Raw genomic sequence first — 19,164 nt, forward strand, 5'->3', positions numbered from 1 at the left:
TGAGACTGGGAAAATCATAGTTCAAGGCTCGTGTGAGCAAACGCTTGAGAGACTGCCCTAACCAGGGATGATGGAGTGAATCTGCCATCCTTGATAAGCAAGGAACTGTAAACTAGGAGGATTGAGGTCCGAGCGTGGGCCAGGGAAGCCTGTGACACCTGCCTTGAAATAACCAGCATCAAACACAGGCCAGAGGTGTGGTTCACGGGCAGAGTGGCTGCCCAGCAAGCGCAAGGCCTGAGTTCAAACCACAGCACCAAACCAAACCAAGCACACAAAAAAAGGCCTTCACTCCCTGAGGCCCTGCGCTCCCTCCTCGGGGCTCCAGGGACTTCAAGTCACCCACATCCCAGGTCCGCACGCACGCGCCGACGGCGACACCCGACCCAGACGCGATTATTAAGTGAGGTGTGAAACAAGACCCTGCGTCGAGCCTCCGGAGGCGCGAAGCTCGCGGAGTTCCCAGCGCCCAGGGCCGGCCGCGGCCTCGGCGGCCCAAGCAGCCGTCGTGGACCCCTTCTCCTGCGGCCATCTGCCTGGCGCCGTTCCTCCAGCCACCTCCTCCCGGCGCGGGAGGGGACCTAAGCCTGGGCGCGGCAGCCCGCGGAGTCAGCCCGCAGCCAGGAGTGGAGAGCCGGGCCGGCGCGGCTGCCCCACCCCCCACCCCACGTGACCTCCCCCCCGGGACCCACCAGGGTGCAGAAGATGCACTGGCACTGCGCGATGGTGGTCATCTGCTCCACTGGGTACTCCCCGAGGCACAGCTTGCAGGACACCAGCGGGTCGAGGGCCAGGTCCCAGGTGGGCCGGTACCTTGCTGTGGTCATCGCAGAGCAGCCTGGAACGAGACACGCACAGGGTCAGACCGCCCTCCCGTGGCCTCCACCACAGATGCCAGCACCCCCCCCCCACTCTGGAGGGCCCCCCCCGCCCCCGTGCTGCGGGTGGGGAGGGGGCGTGACACACGATTCCCTGCGGGCCCCTCGGGGGCTGACCCCGGCGGCTGTGGGCAGGTTTTCACGTCTATTCTCAAACTTGAGGAAAGGAACCCCACCCCCGCCCTCCGTCTTGCCCTTCGGTACGCAGTTCATAATTGCACGGTCTTTCTAGCCCTCAGCTCGGGGAGGCAAGGCCCCCGAAACTCAGAGAAGCTGCATTCACACATCGGCTGCTATCTGGGGGGGCCGTTCCAGGCCCGCTCGGTGCAGCCCCGGTCCGAGGCCCTCGGTGCCTGTACGCCCCACCCGGCTGCCCCCCCCGCTGCCCCGGGCCTCTGGAAACCGCCCTCTCCAAAGAAAGAGCTCTGCTGCTTCTATGCTTTCCGGGGGCCCCTCCCGCCAGTACCGTTCCCTTCAACTCAAGACAGGTGTTCTACGACTTGGGCCACCACCGCGCTCTTTTGTGGTCTGGTTTCCAGACAGGGTCACACTTTGGTTTTGGTCCACGGTCTCCCTACGACGGCGCTCCTCGTCCCTCTGCCTCCCCCACAGCGGAGGCGACAAACGGCTGACCCCACGTCGGGCTTGTTGATGGAGATGGAAGGGTCTTGTGGACCATTTTTACCCGAGCCGACCTCCAAGTTGAATCCTCCCGTCACTTCTACTTGCCCCTTCCCCACTCCTATCTGCATCGAGATCCAAGATTTCCTAGAATATCAAATTCCAGGAAGGCAAAGGTGTGGGAGGAGGCAGGCTTGCTTATCAGTTCCGGGAGGCATAGAGCATAGCTGAGAAAAGGAACCTCAGCTCTTTATCGGCCCAGAACTTTCTCCAGCCATGTGCTAAGGCACCAGCATCTCGTGTGATTTCTTACCGCACCGCGCTTACACGACATTGCCTGTGCTTGCCAAGAGCGGTCTCTCCCGAAGCAGGCAGCCAGTAAGCCAGGAGGCGTGAGGAAAGACAGACAGAAGACAGCCCTCAGTCAGCACCTGCCCGTCAGTTGTTGCAGTGATTCCCAGGTGATTGCACAAACACATCCTTGCGCCGGGGTTAATTAATATTCACACTTTGAGTCCCTGCCTCTAAGCCTCTTGCATTCGTTTTGCATCTGAAATCAGTATGCATTGCCTTATTCCTGGGGCCCTCGCTGTCCAAACTCATGGATCCCAAACTCTGGACACTGAGTAAGATTCAGTTGCACTTTCATACAAAATGGACGGCCCTAGGCCCTCCACCTGCTATCCAAACCTTAGGCACGTTCCTTATCTAAACTCCCTCTCTGGGCAGAGGAACGAAACCGATTCAGACAGCAAAAATGCTTGCATTCCATGCTGGATTGTAAGGTCACAACACAAAGGGGACTTGTCCCATCTCGTCTTGCATGTGGAGCAGATTGCAATGCATGTAATGACAAAAGAGAATGAAGAAGGAAACACCCAACCGCAGCAGCCAACGCCAAGGGCCCTGGGATCCCGCAGACTCAAAGGTGGACGCAGAAGGTCCTCACCCAGGACCTTAAGATGCAATTCAGGGTAAAAAAAAAAAAGTCAGCCGATGGCACAAGGCGCTATGTGATTCCATGCGAAATCAGTGCTAGGGATACTTGGCAAAGAAGACCCTGTCCAGGCAGAGGGGGCCTGAGTGTGGGGGGGAGGTCATGTTGGGAAGGGGAAGTAACTATGCAATCGGGAGGAAGTGACATCTAACAGCTTTCACTAGACCCAAGGGGCTGAGCACCGTGCAGGCTGAAGCATGTGATGGGACATTTGCACACCGTCTCCGTCGCCAGCCCACACCGCAGCGGAGCCACTGCGGGGCTCGGTGTAGGGACCCGGCGTCCGGACACCAGGGTGAACAAGCCCATCTTCTGGAGGTGGTGTGGGACTCAAGGAGAAGTCCTGGCTCCCTAGTACATAGTCAGTAAGAACCTCACAACGTCCAGCGAGTCATCACTTCACGAAAGAAGACCCGAGGCGCTGCCATGTTCTGATACCAGGTACCAGATCGCGCTGCCATTTAGATCAGCTACTCTACAAACAGAGAAAAAGCTTGGCATGCCTTTCTCCCATCCAGCACTCCCTGGGTGTCACCGAGTAGAAGTCACTGAGGACCAAAGGCCCTTCCTTACGTTCTTCCCCAGGGCACTCCGGGGGGCGGGGGACCTGCTTGACCTGAAAACTCACCCAGTGAGCCGAGAAGACGCAGTGGGCCACGGCGGTGGCCACGGCGGAGGGGCAAGGGGGCAGAGGCGTGCTAGGCAGGCGAGACAGGGCTGGAGGTGGGGTAGCAGCTGCAAGGGTAGACGGGCGTCTGCAGGACCCTCAATGCCTGGGACTGAGCCGGGCCTCCGGAGGCCCTGTCGCCACTGCTGTAGGTCTACCACGACAATCCACATGATTTCGGGGTGCAACCTCCAGGTGATTTAAACAAGCTAACCTGGCTAAAGCCAGGGAGGATTCTCAGGGGCTCAGCTGTCTGGGAGTCCATCGCCCCTGACCCCCAAAGTGGTGCTCATTTGAAACATGTCTCTGAACCTCGCACATGCCGCTATTACTAAGAATATTATCATTTAAAGTTCCCTCAAGGATTCTCTTGGTCCTGTATTCATGGAACACTCTCTCTCTCTCTCTCTCTCTCTCTCTCTCTCCCCTCTCTAGGTTTCTACATTTTCCCCATTTTAATCCCCCTATTCTTTCTCCAGGTAGCATCTGTGCGCGTCCGCTGTTCACAGCAGGTTTGTCTTGTTGAGGACGTTCACCGGTCCTAACGCACCGAGGCCCCGCCGGCTTTGGAAAGCACTGGAAATGTCCCTGGGCCGTGGCTGCCTCCTGGCCGCGCTGTGCCGGGGGAGGGACAGGCTGCAGCCATCCGTCAGAGCTGGACAGCCGCGGGGTCCCGGTACCTAGCAGCATGGCGGGACTCCTTTTAGGAGACAGGCCTCAGGCAGACCTGGGTTCGAGCTCTTTCTCTGCCACATGGCGATGTGATGTGGGAGAATTTCTTACCCTCTTAGGTGTTTTTTTTTGTCCCTTCTGCCAAAACCTACACACAGTTACCACAGGTGTAGACCGGTAGACAGTGAGAGACAAATAGCATCTTTAACATTCCTGGGCATAGGATGGGCTTGGGAGAGATGGGAGAGAATGACCCCAGGGGTGACCTTGACCAAGGTGCTCTGTATTCATGGGTGTTACACCCGTGTGAACAACCCCTTCAAGATGAGAATGAAATAAAGAACTCAAGCATTCGCCGCAGATTAAATTCAGAAGAAAAGCTGTGTGGAAGGGAGGGAAATGACCTGACACACGTGTCTGTCAGAGAGCAAGGGCTGAGCTCCTTGGAGAGCCAGACATCAGAGCCCCCAAAGCCCCGGCGTGGGAGCTGGATGGGCGTGGACGTCGGCCCAGCGGCGGCCCAAGGCAGCAGAGCACTAGCTCCCCCAGGGTCTTCAGGCCCCACCTCAACCCCGAGCCCTCGGGCCTGGGCGTCCCCAGGAGCAACTTCCCACCCCGTGAATCCCCGGCCAGCCGCTACCCCAGCCGTCTCCCAGGCCACGCACTGCCCTTCCAGCCTCGCTCGCGCCCAGTCCTCCCGTCCCCAAAGCTCGGAAGCCAGGCTCCTCTTCCTGTTGACAGCTTCTCACGGCTCCCCGCGGCGGGGAGGCCCTGGCTTCCTTTCTTTCTAGAATGGGATTTCCACTTGAACCCCAGGGCAGATTCCCGCCTCCACGCTTCCATCTGAGGACGGTCACCTTCCCCTCACTGAGGTCCCGGCTGTCTTTTGTTCCCGTCCACATTGCACCGTTTTCCTCGCCACGCTCAAAGCCACCGTGACGATGGACGTAGGCAAACAAGGACGCCCTGTGTAAGCAAATCACGGCCGTCGCTACGCGCCGCAGGGCCTTCAAACCCGACCCAGCTGCGCACCCGGGGCAGGAATTTGCCCACAGAATCCCAGCACCCGGGACAAGAAGAGAAAACAGTCTCCATCTCCCTAGTGTGAATGTCAAGCCGTCAAGCAACAATAAGCTATTTTAAGAACATCTGGACGATGTCACGATTCCTCCGCTTAAGGAGTTCAGAATGTCTATAAGCCAAGTTACTCCGGAAGCATGGCCGTGTGCAAAAGGCCGTGCGCTGTGGGGAGAGAGAGAGAGACGTGTGGACACGAGAACGAGCCGGAGGAGCCGGAGGAGCTGCCCCTGGGGCCTCGTCGCTGAGCAAGAGGCTGAGATCGCAGGGCTGTGGTTGGAAGCCAGCCCGGGCAGGGAAGTCTGTGAAACGTTTACCTCCAGTGACCCACCAAAAAGCCAGCGGCAGAGGTATGGCTCAAGTGGTAGAGTGCCAGCCTTGAGTGACAAACCCAAGGACTAGCACCCCGGCCCTGTGCTCCATGGCACCGAACAAGAAGGAAAGAAAGGAAGAAGAAAGAAGAAAAGGGAGAAAGAAAGAAGGAGGGCATGAAAGAGAAACAGGGAAAGGAAGGAAGGGAGGGAGGGAGGAAAACAGAAGCAGACAGCACGAGAAAAAGGAGAGAAAGAGGAGAAAAAAGGGAAGAATGAAAGGAAGGTGGGCAGAAGAGAGAGGAAAGAAGGGAGAGGGTGAGCCAGAGGGGGCAGTGCCATTGTCTCCTAACAGCCAGCCTATCCCAGGGGGGAGGAAACATGGGGGAGGCCTTGCACTTGACCCCTGAACACACAACCGGGAGGGAAGTCGTCACCAGCCCTCCACAAGCCCCTGCGGGTCCCATCCTTGCTCCTTCCTCCCTCCTGCTCTGCCTCCTCCTCTTCCGACCTCTTCCTCCTCCTCCTACTTCTACCTCCTCCTCCTCCTTCTCTTCCTCTTTCTTCTTCCTCCTTCCTTCTCCTTCTCCTTCTCTCTCTTCTTCTTCTTCTTCTCCTCCTCCTCCTGCCCTTCTCCTCCTCCTCCTCCTCCTCCTCCTCCTCCTCCTCCCTCGCCCTCTCCCCCCCTCCCTCCTCCCGCTCCTCCTCCTCCCCCCTCCCTCCCTCCTCTTCCTCCTCCTCCTCTTCCCTTCTCCTCCTCCTCTTCTCCTCCTCCTTCTCCTCTTCTTCTTCTTCTTCTTCTTCTTCTTCTCTTCTCTTCTTCTTCTTCTTCTTCTTCTTCTTCTTCTTCTCCTCTCCTTCTCCTCCTCCTCCTCCTCCTCCTCCTCCCTCCTCCTCCTTCTTCTTCTTCTTCTTCTTCTTCCCCTCCTCCTCCTCCTCCCTCCTCCTCCTCCTCCTCCTCCTCTTCCTCCTCCTCCTCCTCTTTCTCCTCCTCTCGTCTCCCCCCTCCTCCTCCTCCGCTCCTCCTCCTCCTCCTCCTCCTCCTCCTCTCCTCCTCCTCCTCCTCTTCCTTCTCCTCCTCTTCTCTTCTTCTTCTCCTTCTCCTTCTTCTTCTTCTTCTTCTTCTTCTTCTCTTCTTCTTCTTCTCCTCTTCTCCTCTCCTCCCTCCTTCTTCTTCTTCTTCTCCTCTCCTCCTTCTTCTCTCTCCCCTCCTCCTCCTCCTCCTCTCCTCCTCCTCCTCCTCCTCCTCCTCCTCCTCCTCGCACACCAGTTTCCTCAGCCCTCCTGTCCCCAGGCCCGGCCTTGTCCTTGGTGCTCTGTCTTGAGCCTCTGCACGTGGCCCGCTGGGCTTCGTTTGCCCCTTAGAACAGCAGCCGCCACATCCCACGAGACCTCGCTCACCGGCAATTTCCTGGGCTCCAACACAGACCCGCGGAATCAGAAATCGAGCAGGGCCGCCGGGCAAGCTGTGTGTTGGCTACGGGCAGCCCGGCGCCCAAGGGCAATCCCACCACCCCCAGTGCGGGGCCGTTCTACTTGACAGCATCTCCACCCACACCGACCAGATCCCCGAGTCACGCGGGCTCAAGGCCACGCCACGCGCGGCTCCTCACCAGAACCGAGCGACCTGGGCCGCACGCTGGCTGCGTGGGGGCCGTGCGTTGCTCTTGGATCACAGCTCTTTGGGGTGGAGTGAGATTTCCAGCGTTGTCAATACGTAGGCTTGCTCTGCTCTCAGCGGCAAGATGGTTATGCAGGAGAAACCCCCATGCTCCCCCCTCCCGGATGGGCTGGCACAGGAAGACGACCCAGAGGGAGAACGGCGGTTACGCGAGTGACACCGGCCCAGCGGGCCTCGGGCCTTGTGCTGGTGGTTTGCCGGCATTTCTCACGGCCCTGCGCAGTGGCTCTGACGCTTCTCTGTGGGGTGGGAGGCGAGGGATGAGCGAGAGAGGCACACGGTGCGGTCGCCCTGCTCTGTCTGCGGAGAGCACGGGAGGCGCGGCCCGGTGCGGCTCACGCACAGGGTGGTGCGCCCCTGCCGCCACGCCACTCGGGACGATCGGGACGGTGCAGCCAGCTGCGGCTACCCAGTGAAACTCTACCTCCACCCAAACCACGGTGGCGCGAATGTAAGGAACCGGGGTTCGTGGGGGACAGGGGTGTCGGCGGCAGCACTGGGTTCAAGAAATACCCCCAGGGAACGCCAGGGGTACCCACAAGCAACAACACCCTCCGGGATGGCTCAGAAGCCAATCCCAAGAGCTCCGAGGGCTAACACCCAGCCACCGACGGCACCGTCCGTGGATCGTAACTCTTAATACAAAGCAAACGTCCACGGGATCAGCGAACGTCGCTGGAGGAAAGGCGGCTATCCGGTGTGGGAAAGCTCTGCGTGGCTGTCCTCACCACGTTCTCTTCCCTGGGGGCGGTGGGGGGGCGTCAGGAGGTGGAGCACAACTCCCAATCAAGGTGGGCCACCTGCCGGGGACCAGAGGGCGGACAGGGCGACTGCGACGTCACAGAGAAGCAAGACTCACACTCTGCCAGGCAGAGGACCACCGTCAAGGTCACAGTGGCCAGGGACGGTGACAGGGACCCGTCCTGAGTGGATCCGACGAGAAGGACGCGTCACCTCTGAGGTTCTACTCCCCAAACGCCTCGCCCCATCCCAGGCAAGCAGTAGAGCAGCACACAGATCCCAATTCAAGACAGCTAACCACTGACGACGCCCCTCGCCACCAAGGGGGTCCCAGAAACTCACCTCCCGGACACACGATGGGGGACCCCGAGGCAGATAAGAAGCTGGGCGGAAACGAAGCAAGTCCACACACAGAAATGAAGTCGTTCGTGAAGAGCGTACTGATGCCCCCCACCGATGAGGACAAACAGGCTGTAGTCATGCATGATCCCAGAGGAGAGGAGATTCCTCCCCAGGAGCTCCCATCTTCCAGGTCCCACGGTCCTACCTCCAACCAGTGGCGGAAGAAACCTATTGATCTAAATCCCAGCTGCCCTGAAATTTAAAAAAAGCCTACTTTCTATTAAAGATGTTCATTCAGATGTGCTTCCAGACCTACGACCCCGCACTGGGGAGGTGTGGGGGGTGGGGTAGTTCAAGCGGGGAGGGAGAGAGGGAGTTCAAGGCTGTATCGCGCGCATCCAGGCTCCTCAGTGCGGCTGTAATATCTCAAAGCAATGACAAGAAACACTGGCTATTTCCACTTGAATTCAAAGAGACCCCACTGCCCAGCAGACTGAACAGGGAAGAGTCACAGTTTTAACTCGCTGCTAATGATGTAGCGGTCAGCCTTAAAAAGAATCTGAGAAAGCCGCAGGATCTTTTGACATGCTGATGAATAATGAAAGCGTGCACAGCGGGGCCCAGCTACACCACGAGGCAGCCTCTCTAGGAGCTCTCTGTCACCTCGCCTCACCAAGCACCTCGGAATTCAGGTGTTCCAGGGAGTGGGGGAGTCAACGGACCAGGAAGGACCGCCCTCCCCGCCGCCCCGGCCTGGAACGCCCCGTCGCTCAGGGCCAGATGGTGACAGATGTTCTGGAGGAACGGCCCGCGGGGACTGAACAGCGGCAGCGGGCGCTTCAGACCTTTCACGGACGGATACAGCCGGCCAGGTGAGGGGTCGGGGGAGCGGCGCGGGGGAGCCCAAGGCGAAGGGCAGCATCCGTGACTCCACGGGGAACCTGCAGAACCAGGTTTCTGCCTGTGAGACGGGCTGGATCGAGACGCACCTCGGAGACGAGGACCGTGCGCTTCTGGGCGTGTTTGTGAGCAGATTTCCAGAGATGATTAGAGAAGGCTCTGACCTCCTCAGTGGTGTATTCCACTGATAGAGCCGAACATTCCCCCCAGGTCGGAGGAAGCCGCGGATCATGGATGGTCTAGTGGGGTCCAGAGGGAGGCGGGGTCGCTAGGAGCTGCGTTAGAAGGGCATATGGCGGCCCTGACCCTGCTTGTTACTCATTCTCCTCCAGCCACCAATGGAGTAAGACCTCTACCCCTCGACGCCACCGCCGCGACACCCCTGCCTTCTCGGCTCACAGCCATGGAGCCAGTGGACCCAGACTGAAACCTCCACAACCGGAAACCTTTCAAAGTGAGTCTCTCCAGTCTCTGGCAGCAACCTGGCAGCATCGTCCATTCCCTGCACCCACTCTCTCACCGAAAGCTCAGTCCTGAGTGCAGCCGCCCCCCCCCCCCCCCGGAGCACAGAGGACACTCCACGCTGACCAGCTCGGCATTTCTCGGAGGCCTCCACGGGACAGTCTGCTGCCCACACCGGGCCCCAGACACAGCCGGCCTTCTGACCCCCCATTCAGGAATGAAACGCAGAGGAAGACATAAAAGCCCCACTATTCCAATTCCAATTCACGGGCCTGCTGGACGCGACGCCCTCGCTACCAGGGGGCAGCGCTTGAAAAATCAAGCATCAGGACATCACATTTTCAAGTCGAACGGGTTCTTTGGGGTAACCCCTCCTTGCAGGCAGAATCTCCTCACGCCCAACCACGTAGAGCTTTGCTAAGAAGTCACCACCACCCACCGCAACACCATGGTGACAAACCACCCTCATGGCAAACCTGTCGGGTTCAGTGACACGGTTACAACTGCTTTTGTTTTGTTTTCAGATAGGGCACCAAGAGAACCAAGCGCAGCTATGATAGAGCCTGGACAGCCAGCGCGCCAACGTGATCTCATTTTCATCACTCTGCTGCACAAAGAGCCATTGATGGGGTGCAGGGCAGGAGGCTGGGGCCGGCGGGGGGGGGGCTCGTTTCTTCCATTATCTGCAGTTTTTGTACTTCTTTAAGTCAGTGTTTGCGAGCGTGGTTCGGAACAGGCCCGTGGCCAACTCGGCATGCAGCACAATGGTTGCTTCCTTCAGGGCACCAAACACCAGCCCCGCTGCCAGGGCAACCGCCTGGGAAGTTTCTGGGCTTGGAGTCTGTCAATCGTGTAGTCAATGGAACAGGATGTAATGGACGCAGTAGAGGGGCGGGGGGCGGGGTGGTCAAGTCAGGTGGAAATGGACTCTAGGGAGAGTCAAGCTCTGGGGACGCTGACCAAGCAACCCCTGTGCTCACTGTACCTGCAAGGACCAGTGGCCTCACCGAGTCCTGCGACTCAGCTGGCCAGTGCAAGGAGAACGGATCTCAAGGCGTGGAGGCGAGGGGGACAGCGAGGGAGAGACGGAACGCACAGGTGTAAGGATGAAAAGCGGTGGACCGTAACGTGGCAGGTAACAAGTGTCCTACATAACGGTGCTTCTTCTTCCCATAGTGCCTTGGGCTCCTGCTCAAACGCTGCTTCTTCCCACAATGCCCTGGGTGTCCATTCAACCAATGAAAAGAGCAAGGTGACGCCCACACAAGGCCAGGACGGGGAGATAGAGGAATGTCCCCATGCTGTCATGACCACCCTCAGAAAGGACCCCACGCGATTGCTCTTTGGGCCCCTCTGGGACCGAGTGGCCCTGCTCACCTTCCAGGGCTTTCCTTTCACTTTGACATACGCGTACTCCGCTTACCCTAAACACTTTCCTGCCTTCAGTTCCTTAAGGGCTCCAACACTGATGACCAAGACCAGCTCACAAGGATGCGCCCCTGTGAGCTGTGTGAACAAAAAGACCTTTGGGGCAAATCCAAACTCCACACGTCTCTCTCGTTCTTATTCCTACATTCCCATGCCTCCACTCTTTCTCCTTACTCCTTGCAGGAGTATTATGTTTCTAGAAAGTTCTAAACGCTTGTAGCTACAGGTCAGCGTCAGCGTCTACACCCGCAGAGCCAAGCCTAGCCATCTTCACAAGCCCCCTGTCCAGCTGAACACTTGCCTTTGAAGAGTTCAAAGCAGGGAGAAGGGAAAACCCTCATGGCACCAAGTGCCAAGCTCTCTGTTGAAGACAGCTTTGGAGAGGCAGTGGACAAAGCCTTTCCCTTCAATGTTAGTTTCACCCTTCACTGACCTGACACAAACTTCCACCAAATACAAAGCAAATCCCCTATTACCCCAAGTTCTAATCAAGTGTATACTGCTGCTGTCTGGTTCCTGATAGGTAGAGAGGGCTCAGAGGAGCCAGTGGGCGACAACCCCACCGGTTGAAAACAACTGATCGATGCTTCTGATGAGGGAGACAGAGGACTAGAAGGTTCTCCACAGCCCTGTAGGATAAGCTCCAGACTCAATGAGGAGTATCACATTAAAAAAAGAAAAAGAAAAAAGAGGAGGAGGAAGCAGAGGGGGAGGGGGAGGGGGAGAATGGATCCTGTTCCCAGAGTCCTGGACCTTTGCAAGCCTGACTTCAGGGAGTCCCAACGATGTCCAGACACGGGCACCAGAAATTAAATGGAAAAGTAATGGTGAAAAATCAGGAAGAGAATGGAATCCGTATAGCCCTAGTAGGAAGGGCAATGTCATCAAAGGGGCCAGCCCTGTCTGAGTGTCCAGCATGAGCCTTAGGTTGAAATGGGAGAAGAACTGGGCGGGCCCGCTCGCGGGACTCGAACACAGATGAAGCTGTGGTCTGGTTCGTCGCGGTCTCCGCCTGGGTCACCGGGAGTCGCTGCCTGAAGGAAATGGAGTTGACGAGGGAGGAGGAACCTCCGCTTGGTGTTGAGGAAAAGTGTCCCTGCTCAGACGTCAGTCTCTCTGTGCTCTGAGGGGGGCTGAGGTTCTGGATGGGGGCAACGTGCTCTCTCTGACCTGATGCTCTTGCTGCAGGTAGGGGTGGGATCTGCCTTCAGGTCTCCGCTGTTCCTGGAAGGTGTGGGGCACCAACTGAAGACCCCCAGACGCCCCACCAGGGGTCTGGATGCTGTAAGAGCTGGTGTCTGTGGACCCATGGGGAATACCTCAGTTATCTGCACGTCTTCAGCCGTGGAGGGGAGAGGATCACTAGCGTTACACGGACACTCCTGAAGGCCTCCCCGGGGCCCGGTGGACAGAGCTGAGCAGGACTCTGCCGACAGAAGGCGTAAGAGGCAATGTAGGAGCTGCGCTGGCTGGTCCATAGATGAACTAAAAGCGGGATAAGAGCTTAGCAGCCAGACCCCTAATTCACATCGGTGTCTTTTGATCAGTCAGTGTCTCCCGCAGTCACGTTACAGTCACGGCCACGAAGGACAAGATTTACCGTGGACACGCATGTTGTGATGAGAAGCAAACTGTCCCCGGGGCTGGCAATGTCCTCTCCCATCAGAACGCACCGCCCGAGGAGGGGGCGGAGGTCTTCGGCGGAGACTCGACGGGGTTCACCAGGTCCTCCAGGGGCGAGGCAGAACCCTCGGGGGCACGCTGAAGCGGGGCGCAGAGCCTCGCAGTCGGGGCTCTGAGAATATCCGTCTTCATCTGACTTTACCACACCGGGCTGGCTTGAACCCAAAAGCTCGAGGCCAGGCTTCTCTCTCTCTCTCTTTCTCTCTTCCTTCCACTTTCCCCTCCTTTCCTCCCTCCTCCTCTTTTTACATTTTTGGCCAGGCCACGAGGACTTTTTGAGTAATGCTCCAAAGGTAACAAATCACAAGCAAACAAAAGAAACCGACGCCGAGGCAGCCTAAAATATTTGCCCCCGCGGTCCCTTTCTAGACCTCCAACGTTCCAGCCGGAATCCTCCAGGAGAGCGGGGGGAAAGGTCAGGGCCCAAGCAAGGCAGCCAGACACCTGCTTCCTGAAGCTGGTCCTTCATGGTTTCCTAACAACCAGAGGCCCTGGGCAACCTCTTGCTGGGGCCCAGAGAGGCTCTGTCCTGTCAGGTTCCAGCCAGAGGCTTAGGGGTGGCAGGCAGCTGCACACAGATTACCACCCCTCCCCCCGCCCCCCCCCACCCCCGTTCAGACCTCTGCACCTGCTGCCTGACCACCCTGCAATTCCCAGTCCCAGCTCGGAGCTCTCCAGCTCTGCAGGCCCCCAAGGGATGATTTCAAAAGAGCTCACAGTTCAAGCACTGAGCTGCCGGGGGCACCCCCCCCCGGCCCCCCTACCTTTTACATTTTCATTCGTGTGTATTCGTTGTACCAACAGGTTACCATTGTGACTAGGTCCATGCATATAGTGGACACCCCCCCCCCCCCCGCGAAATTCCTTCCCCCCCCCCCCCGCTGCCACTCTTCCTCACCCCCCTTCCCCCGCCCCGATTCTGCACTTCTTAAAACAATTTCAGTAGGAGACTTCCGAAGGAAAGAAACCAACCCTGGAGGGTGGACGTCCGTCCGTCCATCCACTCTGTGCTGTTGGAAGCCAGCCCAGGGCGCGGGACTCCCGCTGGGGCCCGGCAGGGAAGCTGGAACATTCAGGATCGAGCAGGAGACGCAACCCCCCCCCCCACCCCGGAGAGCGCCCCTGGTTCACCGACCCGGAGACGGCAGGCCCTCCTGACACAACCGTCCAGTCCAACCCCTCCTCCTGCCCGAGCGTGACCCCCGCGGCCTCCATGGCCTCTCGGTGAGGACCCGTGGCACCGCAGGTAGGCAGAGGTAGAGGGTGACTGCGTAGGGCCTCCTCAACTCGTTTCCAACGGTACAAAGGCCCGAGAATCATCCAGATGCCCTTCGTTTTAGAAAACGAGCACAACGAGCCCAAGGACCCCAGGCTTGCTCAGCGCTGGGACGACCACAGGGAATATCCCCGCATGGAATCTTCCAGACCTCACCGCCCCTCCGGGACGGTGTCCCCTTCCTCGGCTACCGTGTCGCCTGCTGACCTCGGCCCGCGCCTCTCAGAGCTCTCTGCCCCGCCCTCATTGCTCTCTACAGAGGTGTCCTTGTTTATTGATTGTTTTCTTCCTTGTCAAAAACGTCGGCTCCATTACAAAGTCAGGAGTCATGTGGCTCAGTGCTGAGGAAAAAACAAAAACATGGCTGCACTTTGTTCTTTCTACTCCACCCTGGTTCACCAAGCTAGGAAGGATAGCAGTCCTCCGGCTAATGCCTCTCCCCTGGCTGAGAGCTCAGGGATGCCTGGGGGCGGGGGGGAACCTCATCTTTCCAGCACCACAGGTCCAGCAGGTGTGGTGCCAGGGTGCCCTCCACCGCTCAGACAGAGGGCAGCCCCACTGCATAGGCAAGCTGGGTCTCGCTGGCCCCGAGTTACCCCACCGCGTAGAGCAGCAGCTTATCCCGAGTCAGTCCCTCCACTCCACTTGGGGTGTGAGTGTCAACGTCGGGGGGCTCAACACTCCGCCGTGCGAGTAGAGCTCCATCGGTCTGGGCGGAGGCGACCAGACGCACCCCACCTCACCAGGCTCATCAAAACACACATCAAGATCAGACACAGTAGAAAAACCATCCGTACCAGGAGAGGGATGATCAAAGGGATGCAGCCAGGACAGAGACTCTTCAGGCGGTCACAAGGCAGCCTTCCTCGTCCTTTGTCACAGCTCACTTCCCTGAGCACATCACCGCGTGAGACAAACGCCAGGTTCTCTCCAGACAAGGCCATCCTCTCAAGACCTGGCCTGCCCTGGCATGGTCCAGATCTCCAGCTTCAACATCTCTGTGACAGGCAACCCTCACCGGAACACCTGCTCTGGCTCTTCTGCGTTACCCTTTTAAGTCCAATAGCTCCGCAACCCTGACTGTTCAGCTTTTAGGGCTTGGGTGCTTAGTAGTAATTAAGAGTAGAGTGCAACAAGGAACTCAGAATTGCCAGTCGAGACTAAACGAGGAAAGTCAATGAAACGGATAACAAATTGTGACTATACTGATATTAAATAAATTCAGACATGGTGGAATGACACAAGTATGATAGTCTCTAAATATGTTCCTAGGCTGTGCACGGTGCCCATTCTGATACTCCATTTCTGATTTAACGGTGCCCTGTAGCATCTTGTGTAGCCTTACAATAATAACATCTGTATTCTACTTTACGTTTTGCGATGCGTCATCAACCCTAGAGGGAGAGATGAAGTCAACGCAAGTACCTTCACTTAACAGATAAAGAACTGAGGCTTAAGAACGATACCCATTCACCCAGCAGCTTCCCAGTGTAAGGAGGGCCAAACGCAGAATTGAAAGTCCAACGCCCCTTCTGTGCCCACTGTGAGCACAGCCTTTGTTCTTTTAAACAGAAGCAGCAATTCCTTTGCCCACACCAAGGAGCGATGGCTCATTAGCCAGTTTTCACCCGTGTGAAACACTGAAGCTGTTGCCTTTCTAAGAAAACAAGTCCTTCTCTTTCAACTTCTCACAGAAGAAAAGCCTTTTCTCCATCTTAGAGTCCCCCAGGTATTGGCATACAGGCGACAGTGGCAGATCACGCGGTTGATGGTCGTGTAGAAATGAACCCAGTGCTCAGGGCCCAGCCAAACTCACCCAGAAATCCTCTCACAGACAAACCCCGAGAATGTGTGTCCCGCCAGCGAGGACGGTGGGGGTTGGGGAGAGGATCTGCTATCTAGTTTGAGTGCATTTGTCTCTCCACAAGGAAGGCAGGGGTATGGAAGGCTTCTAGACAGGACTGAGGACCACAGACATAGGCCCACTGGCCACAGTAACATTCTACCCCATCCAAAACACGTCTCTTCCTAACATCTCTTAGCCGCCACCTCTACTGCTGAACACATATTCCAACCTGCACTAAGGCATCGCCCAGGGCTGCTACACCCCTCTAACTTCTGGCCCTGACCGAGGAGAACCCAAGGGCGAGGAATTCATGAGACGGCAAGGTCCCAGCTGCAGCAATGCCGTCACGGGCGCCCTCACGGCCCTCTCCCCCAGATCTCCATTACCTCCCCTCTCCGTTCCCCTTCTTTCGGGAGACGACTCCGTAAAACGAGACTACGGAGAAAAACAAGGCAGGGAACTTACTCAAAATGAGTTCCGACATTTCGACGGCGACCTCACGGTGCAGGGCGTGAGCTCAGGCTTCAAGGGAATCGTCCCAAAGAGAAGAACAACCCTGAACCAACAGCGAGGGCTCGGGCTGCACGACTCACTCAAGGTGTCCTGAGCACGAGGCTTTGTACAGAGCCCAACCTGGAGGGGATTGAGCAAAATCAGGTAAGCTGACGCAATTTTTCCTGAAGGAAATCAGCTGCGAACTTCCAATTATTCCCAAGAAAACCTCCGTGACGACCAGGGAACGGTTGCCAAGGCGAGAGGCCTTCCTGCTGGGAATACCCCTGGTAATGGAAGTCTAGAAAGCATACTTCTTCCCAGCCGCGTTGCACGCGTGAGCTCTCCATCGCACAACAGTGGCAAGGCGGCTGTGCGCTGGGCGGGGACGCGGCGGTGGAGGTGGTAATGAGCCCAGCGGGAGCAGGAATCCCGGAGGGCCCGCAGGCCCTCGGTCACCCGAGAATCATTAGTACAGCCAGAGCGCACACAATAACAAGCCCACGATGGCCAGGCAGGTCCTCCCCGCTCACCCGCTCTCAGAGGCCCCTGCGACGGGAAGGCCGGCCGTCAGCCCTCGACAGGACGCCCACAGGGCCGCCTTCCCTGTGCCCAGTGGGGCGGGGGGTGAAGATGAGGAGCGGCAGAAGGCTGGGAGGTGGCCTCTAAAGACCCCCCTGCCGGCCTGACACCCGCCAAGGACAGCGCCCATCGGTCCTCTGGGCGCGCCAGGGACTGCAAGGCCCCCCCCAAAAAATGCAAAAACCACTGCCCACAGCCGCGTGCCCTCGGAGGGTAAGGACTCTTCTGGACCCCACTTTGGGAGCCTCTCCAAGCAGTCTCACGGCTTTCCTTTCGCAGCTTTCCTCTCCTTTCCAAATAAATTGGCTCTGTCTGCTCGGAACCCCTTCCCGCCTTTCAGTTCCTTAGTGGGCGGGGAAACGCATGCCCTAGACATCGTCGAGAGAACTAAAGCTCTGAAGTTCCGCACATCGCCCGAGGTGACAAAGTTCACCGACGGAAGAGGCAATCCGGTTCCAGAATCCCATTCCTGAGACCCAAACCTCCGGCGCTCCCGGGCCTGGTGAAGAGCGGTACCCAACGCGGTTCATTACTACGCTGCCACGGCGTGAGCGGTCACGAAGGAGCCTGGCCGGCAGCTCCCACCTGCTCACCTGCTCTGCCAGGTGTGGGCCCCGGCGGGCCGCCTTCCTCTGGGAGTCTGGGTCTGGATGCATCCCTGGAACAGCACCAAGTGCTTGGCCTCATTAGCTCACCCAGTGCGCTCACCTACGATGGGACACAGCCCCGGGGCACAGCCGGCAGCCTTGTTAGCTGTCTTCCTAAAAACCCCTCCTGCGAACAGCGAGCCTCTAAGGGACAGCAGTCAATATGCTGGAAGCCAGGAAGGGAAGGAGCCAGAAAGGAAGCTGGTCTCTCCCGGGACGCCTCCTAGCACCACAACCACACCCCAAGAAACAGCAATGAGCCAATGCACAGAACAAACCACCCCGGGGCCATCTCCACCCAGCCCCACCCGCCTGGACAGTCCTTCCAAAGCGCACACCGGAAGCCACGAGCAGTTTAAGCGGGTCAGCGGAGGCGAGCACAGGGGGTCACATCATCTCATTTTGCGGGGTGGGGGGGGGGAGTTAGGGACAAAGAAGCAAAGCTGCACCGGACACCGTCACTGGTGTCGCTGCAGGAGGGCCCCAGAGCTGCCGGGGTTTGGGGGGGGGGGGCAGCCCTGGCTGCTGGCCACGAAGCGGCGGAGGTAGAGCAGAGATGAACCTGGGAAAAGCGAGGCCTCTGCGCTGTTTGCTTCTGCTGGGGCTTCGGGGGAAGCAGGTGTGTTTAGGTGATGCGGGACTCACTCGCCTTCCCCTGTTATCAGGCCGCTAGAGGAGGGTGGAATTCTCCCCCAGGAGCCAGGGCCGGGGCAGAAAGAAACGAGGTCCCTCCCCCGGGACCCTGGGCTTTTGAGCCAATCTGCCATCTTTCTCCTCTGCAAACTAGCAAATATATATATTTCCTTATACATGGCAGGAAAGAAAACTGCATTAGGTTCAAAAGAAGCAAAGCAAGCCTTGAGAAAGAGACATTCTGCGCTTTCTTAACGCACCGCGGAGAAACAGCCCAGGCCTCTTTGAAGAGGCTCAGGATGAGGTGAACGGAGACGGCGAGTTTAATCTGTGCCGCAACCAGGCACAAGCTCCAAACGCAGAGCAGGTTGCGGGCATCCTCCCAAGCGGCCCTGGTGTTAGAACACCGCACGGGGCCGAGCGGCAGAGACGGACGATGAGGCGCGCGTGGCTGCTCACCGCGGGCTCCAGGGCCAGCGGCGGCTCAGACGCGGGGCGGGAGACACGAGGTGTGCCCGGGAGGAGGGCTAGGAAGTCCTGCTCGCCTGCAGCCCTCTTGCTCCTCTCAGCAAACCTTCCTGGGGACTCGGGCACCTTCCCAGTTGACCGGCGGTGGGCAGGGCCCTCCGAGCTTCAGCTTTGCACGTTTCTCTCCGGCACCCAGGCCCAAGAAGAGCTCGTCGTTCATGCCACAATGGGCCATCACCGGGACCGCTCCCGACCTGCCCGACTGCCTCATCTGCCCGGCCGTACCACACACACCGACGACACCAGGCAGCCTCGGGAAACCAGACAACTGCGGCAAAATTGAATTAGGTAACGGCTCACGGGCCTGGAGACGGCAGGAGACGCTACGCGCGGCGGCGGCACTCTCGTTCCCAAACGGCCCAGCAGCGGAGCCCAGCCAGCGGGGACTCCCGCAGCCAGGACAAGGCAGGCCAGGGGCAGACAGCGAGACAACAGAGACAGACAGCCGGCCGCAGCGGCGCATGTCCGTGCTCCTAGCTACGCAGGAGGCTGGGGTCTGAGGACCGTGGTTTGAGGTCAGCCTGGACGAGAAAGGCCACGAGACTCTCATCTCCAATAAACCACCACCTTTAAAAAGCCAGAAGGAGAGCTGTGGCTCCAAGTGCCAGGGTCACGTCCACAGACCTAAGGGACCGCATCCAGGCCCTGAGTTCAAGCCCTAGTGCCGGCCCAGAAAAGAGAAAAAGAGAGGGAGAGAAAC

At 58.3% G+C, this 19,164-nt stretch overlaps 1 protein-coding gene across 4 annotated transcripts in view; it reads right to left on the reverse strand.

Moving 5' to 3' along the window:
• Positions 1-19,164, reverse strand: part of Rnf144a (ring finger protein 144A) — a 99,846-nt gene that overhangs the window by 28,818 nt on the left and 51,864 nt on the right. For all 4 annotated transcript variants that reach the window (XM_048353462.1, XM_048353461.1, XM_048353465.1 and 1 more), the window contains one exon: positions 693-838. In XM_048353462.1, coding sequence (XP_048209419.1) covers positions 693-827 — 135 coding nt within the window. In that variant the 5' untranslated portion in view covers positions 828-838. The remainder of the gene's footprint in view (positions 1-692; positions 839-19,164) is intronic.

Source organism: Perognathus longimembris, chromosome 8 (assembly GCF_023159225.1).
Source record: "Perognathus longimembris pacificus isolate PPM17 chromosome 8, ASM2315922v1, whole genome shotgun sequence".
In the NCBI taxonomy this organism is placed as follows: domain Eukaryota; kingdom Metazoa; phylum Chordata; class Mammalia; order Rodentia; family Heteromyidae; genus Perognathus; species Perognathus longimembris.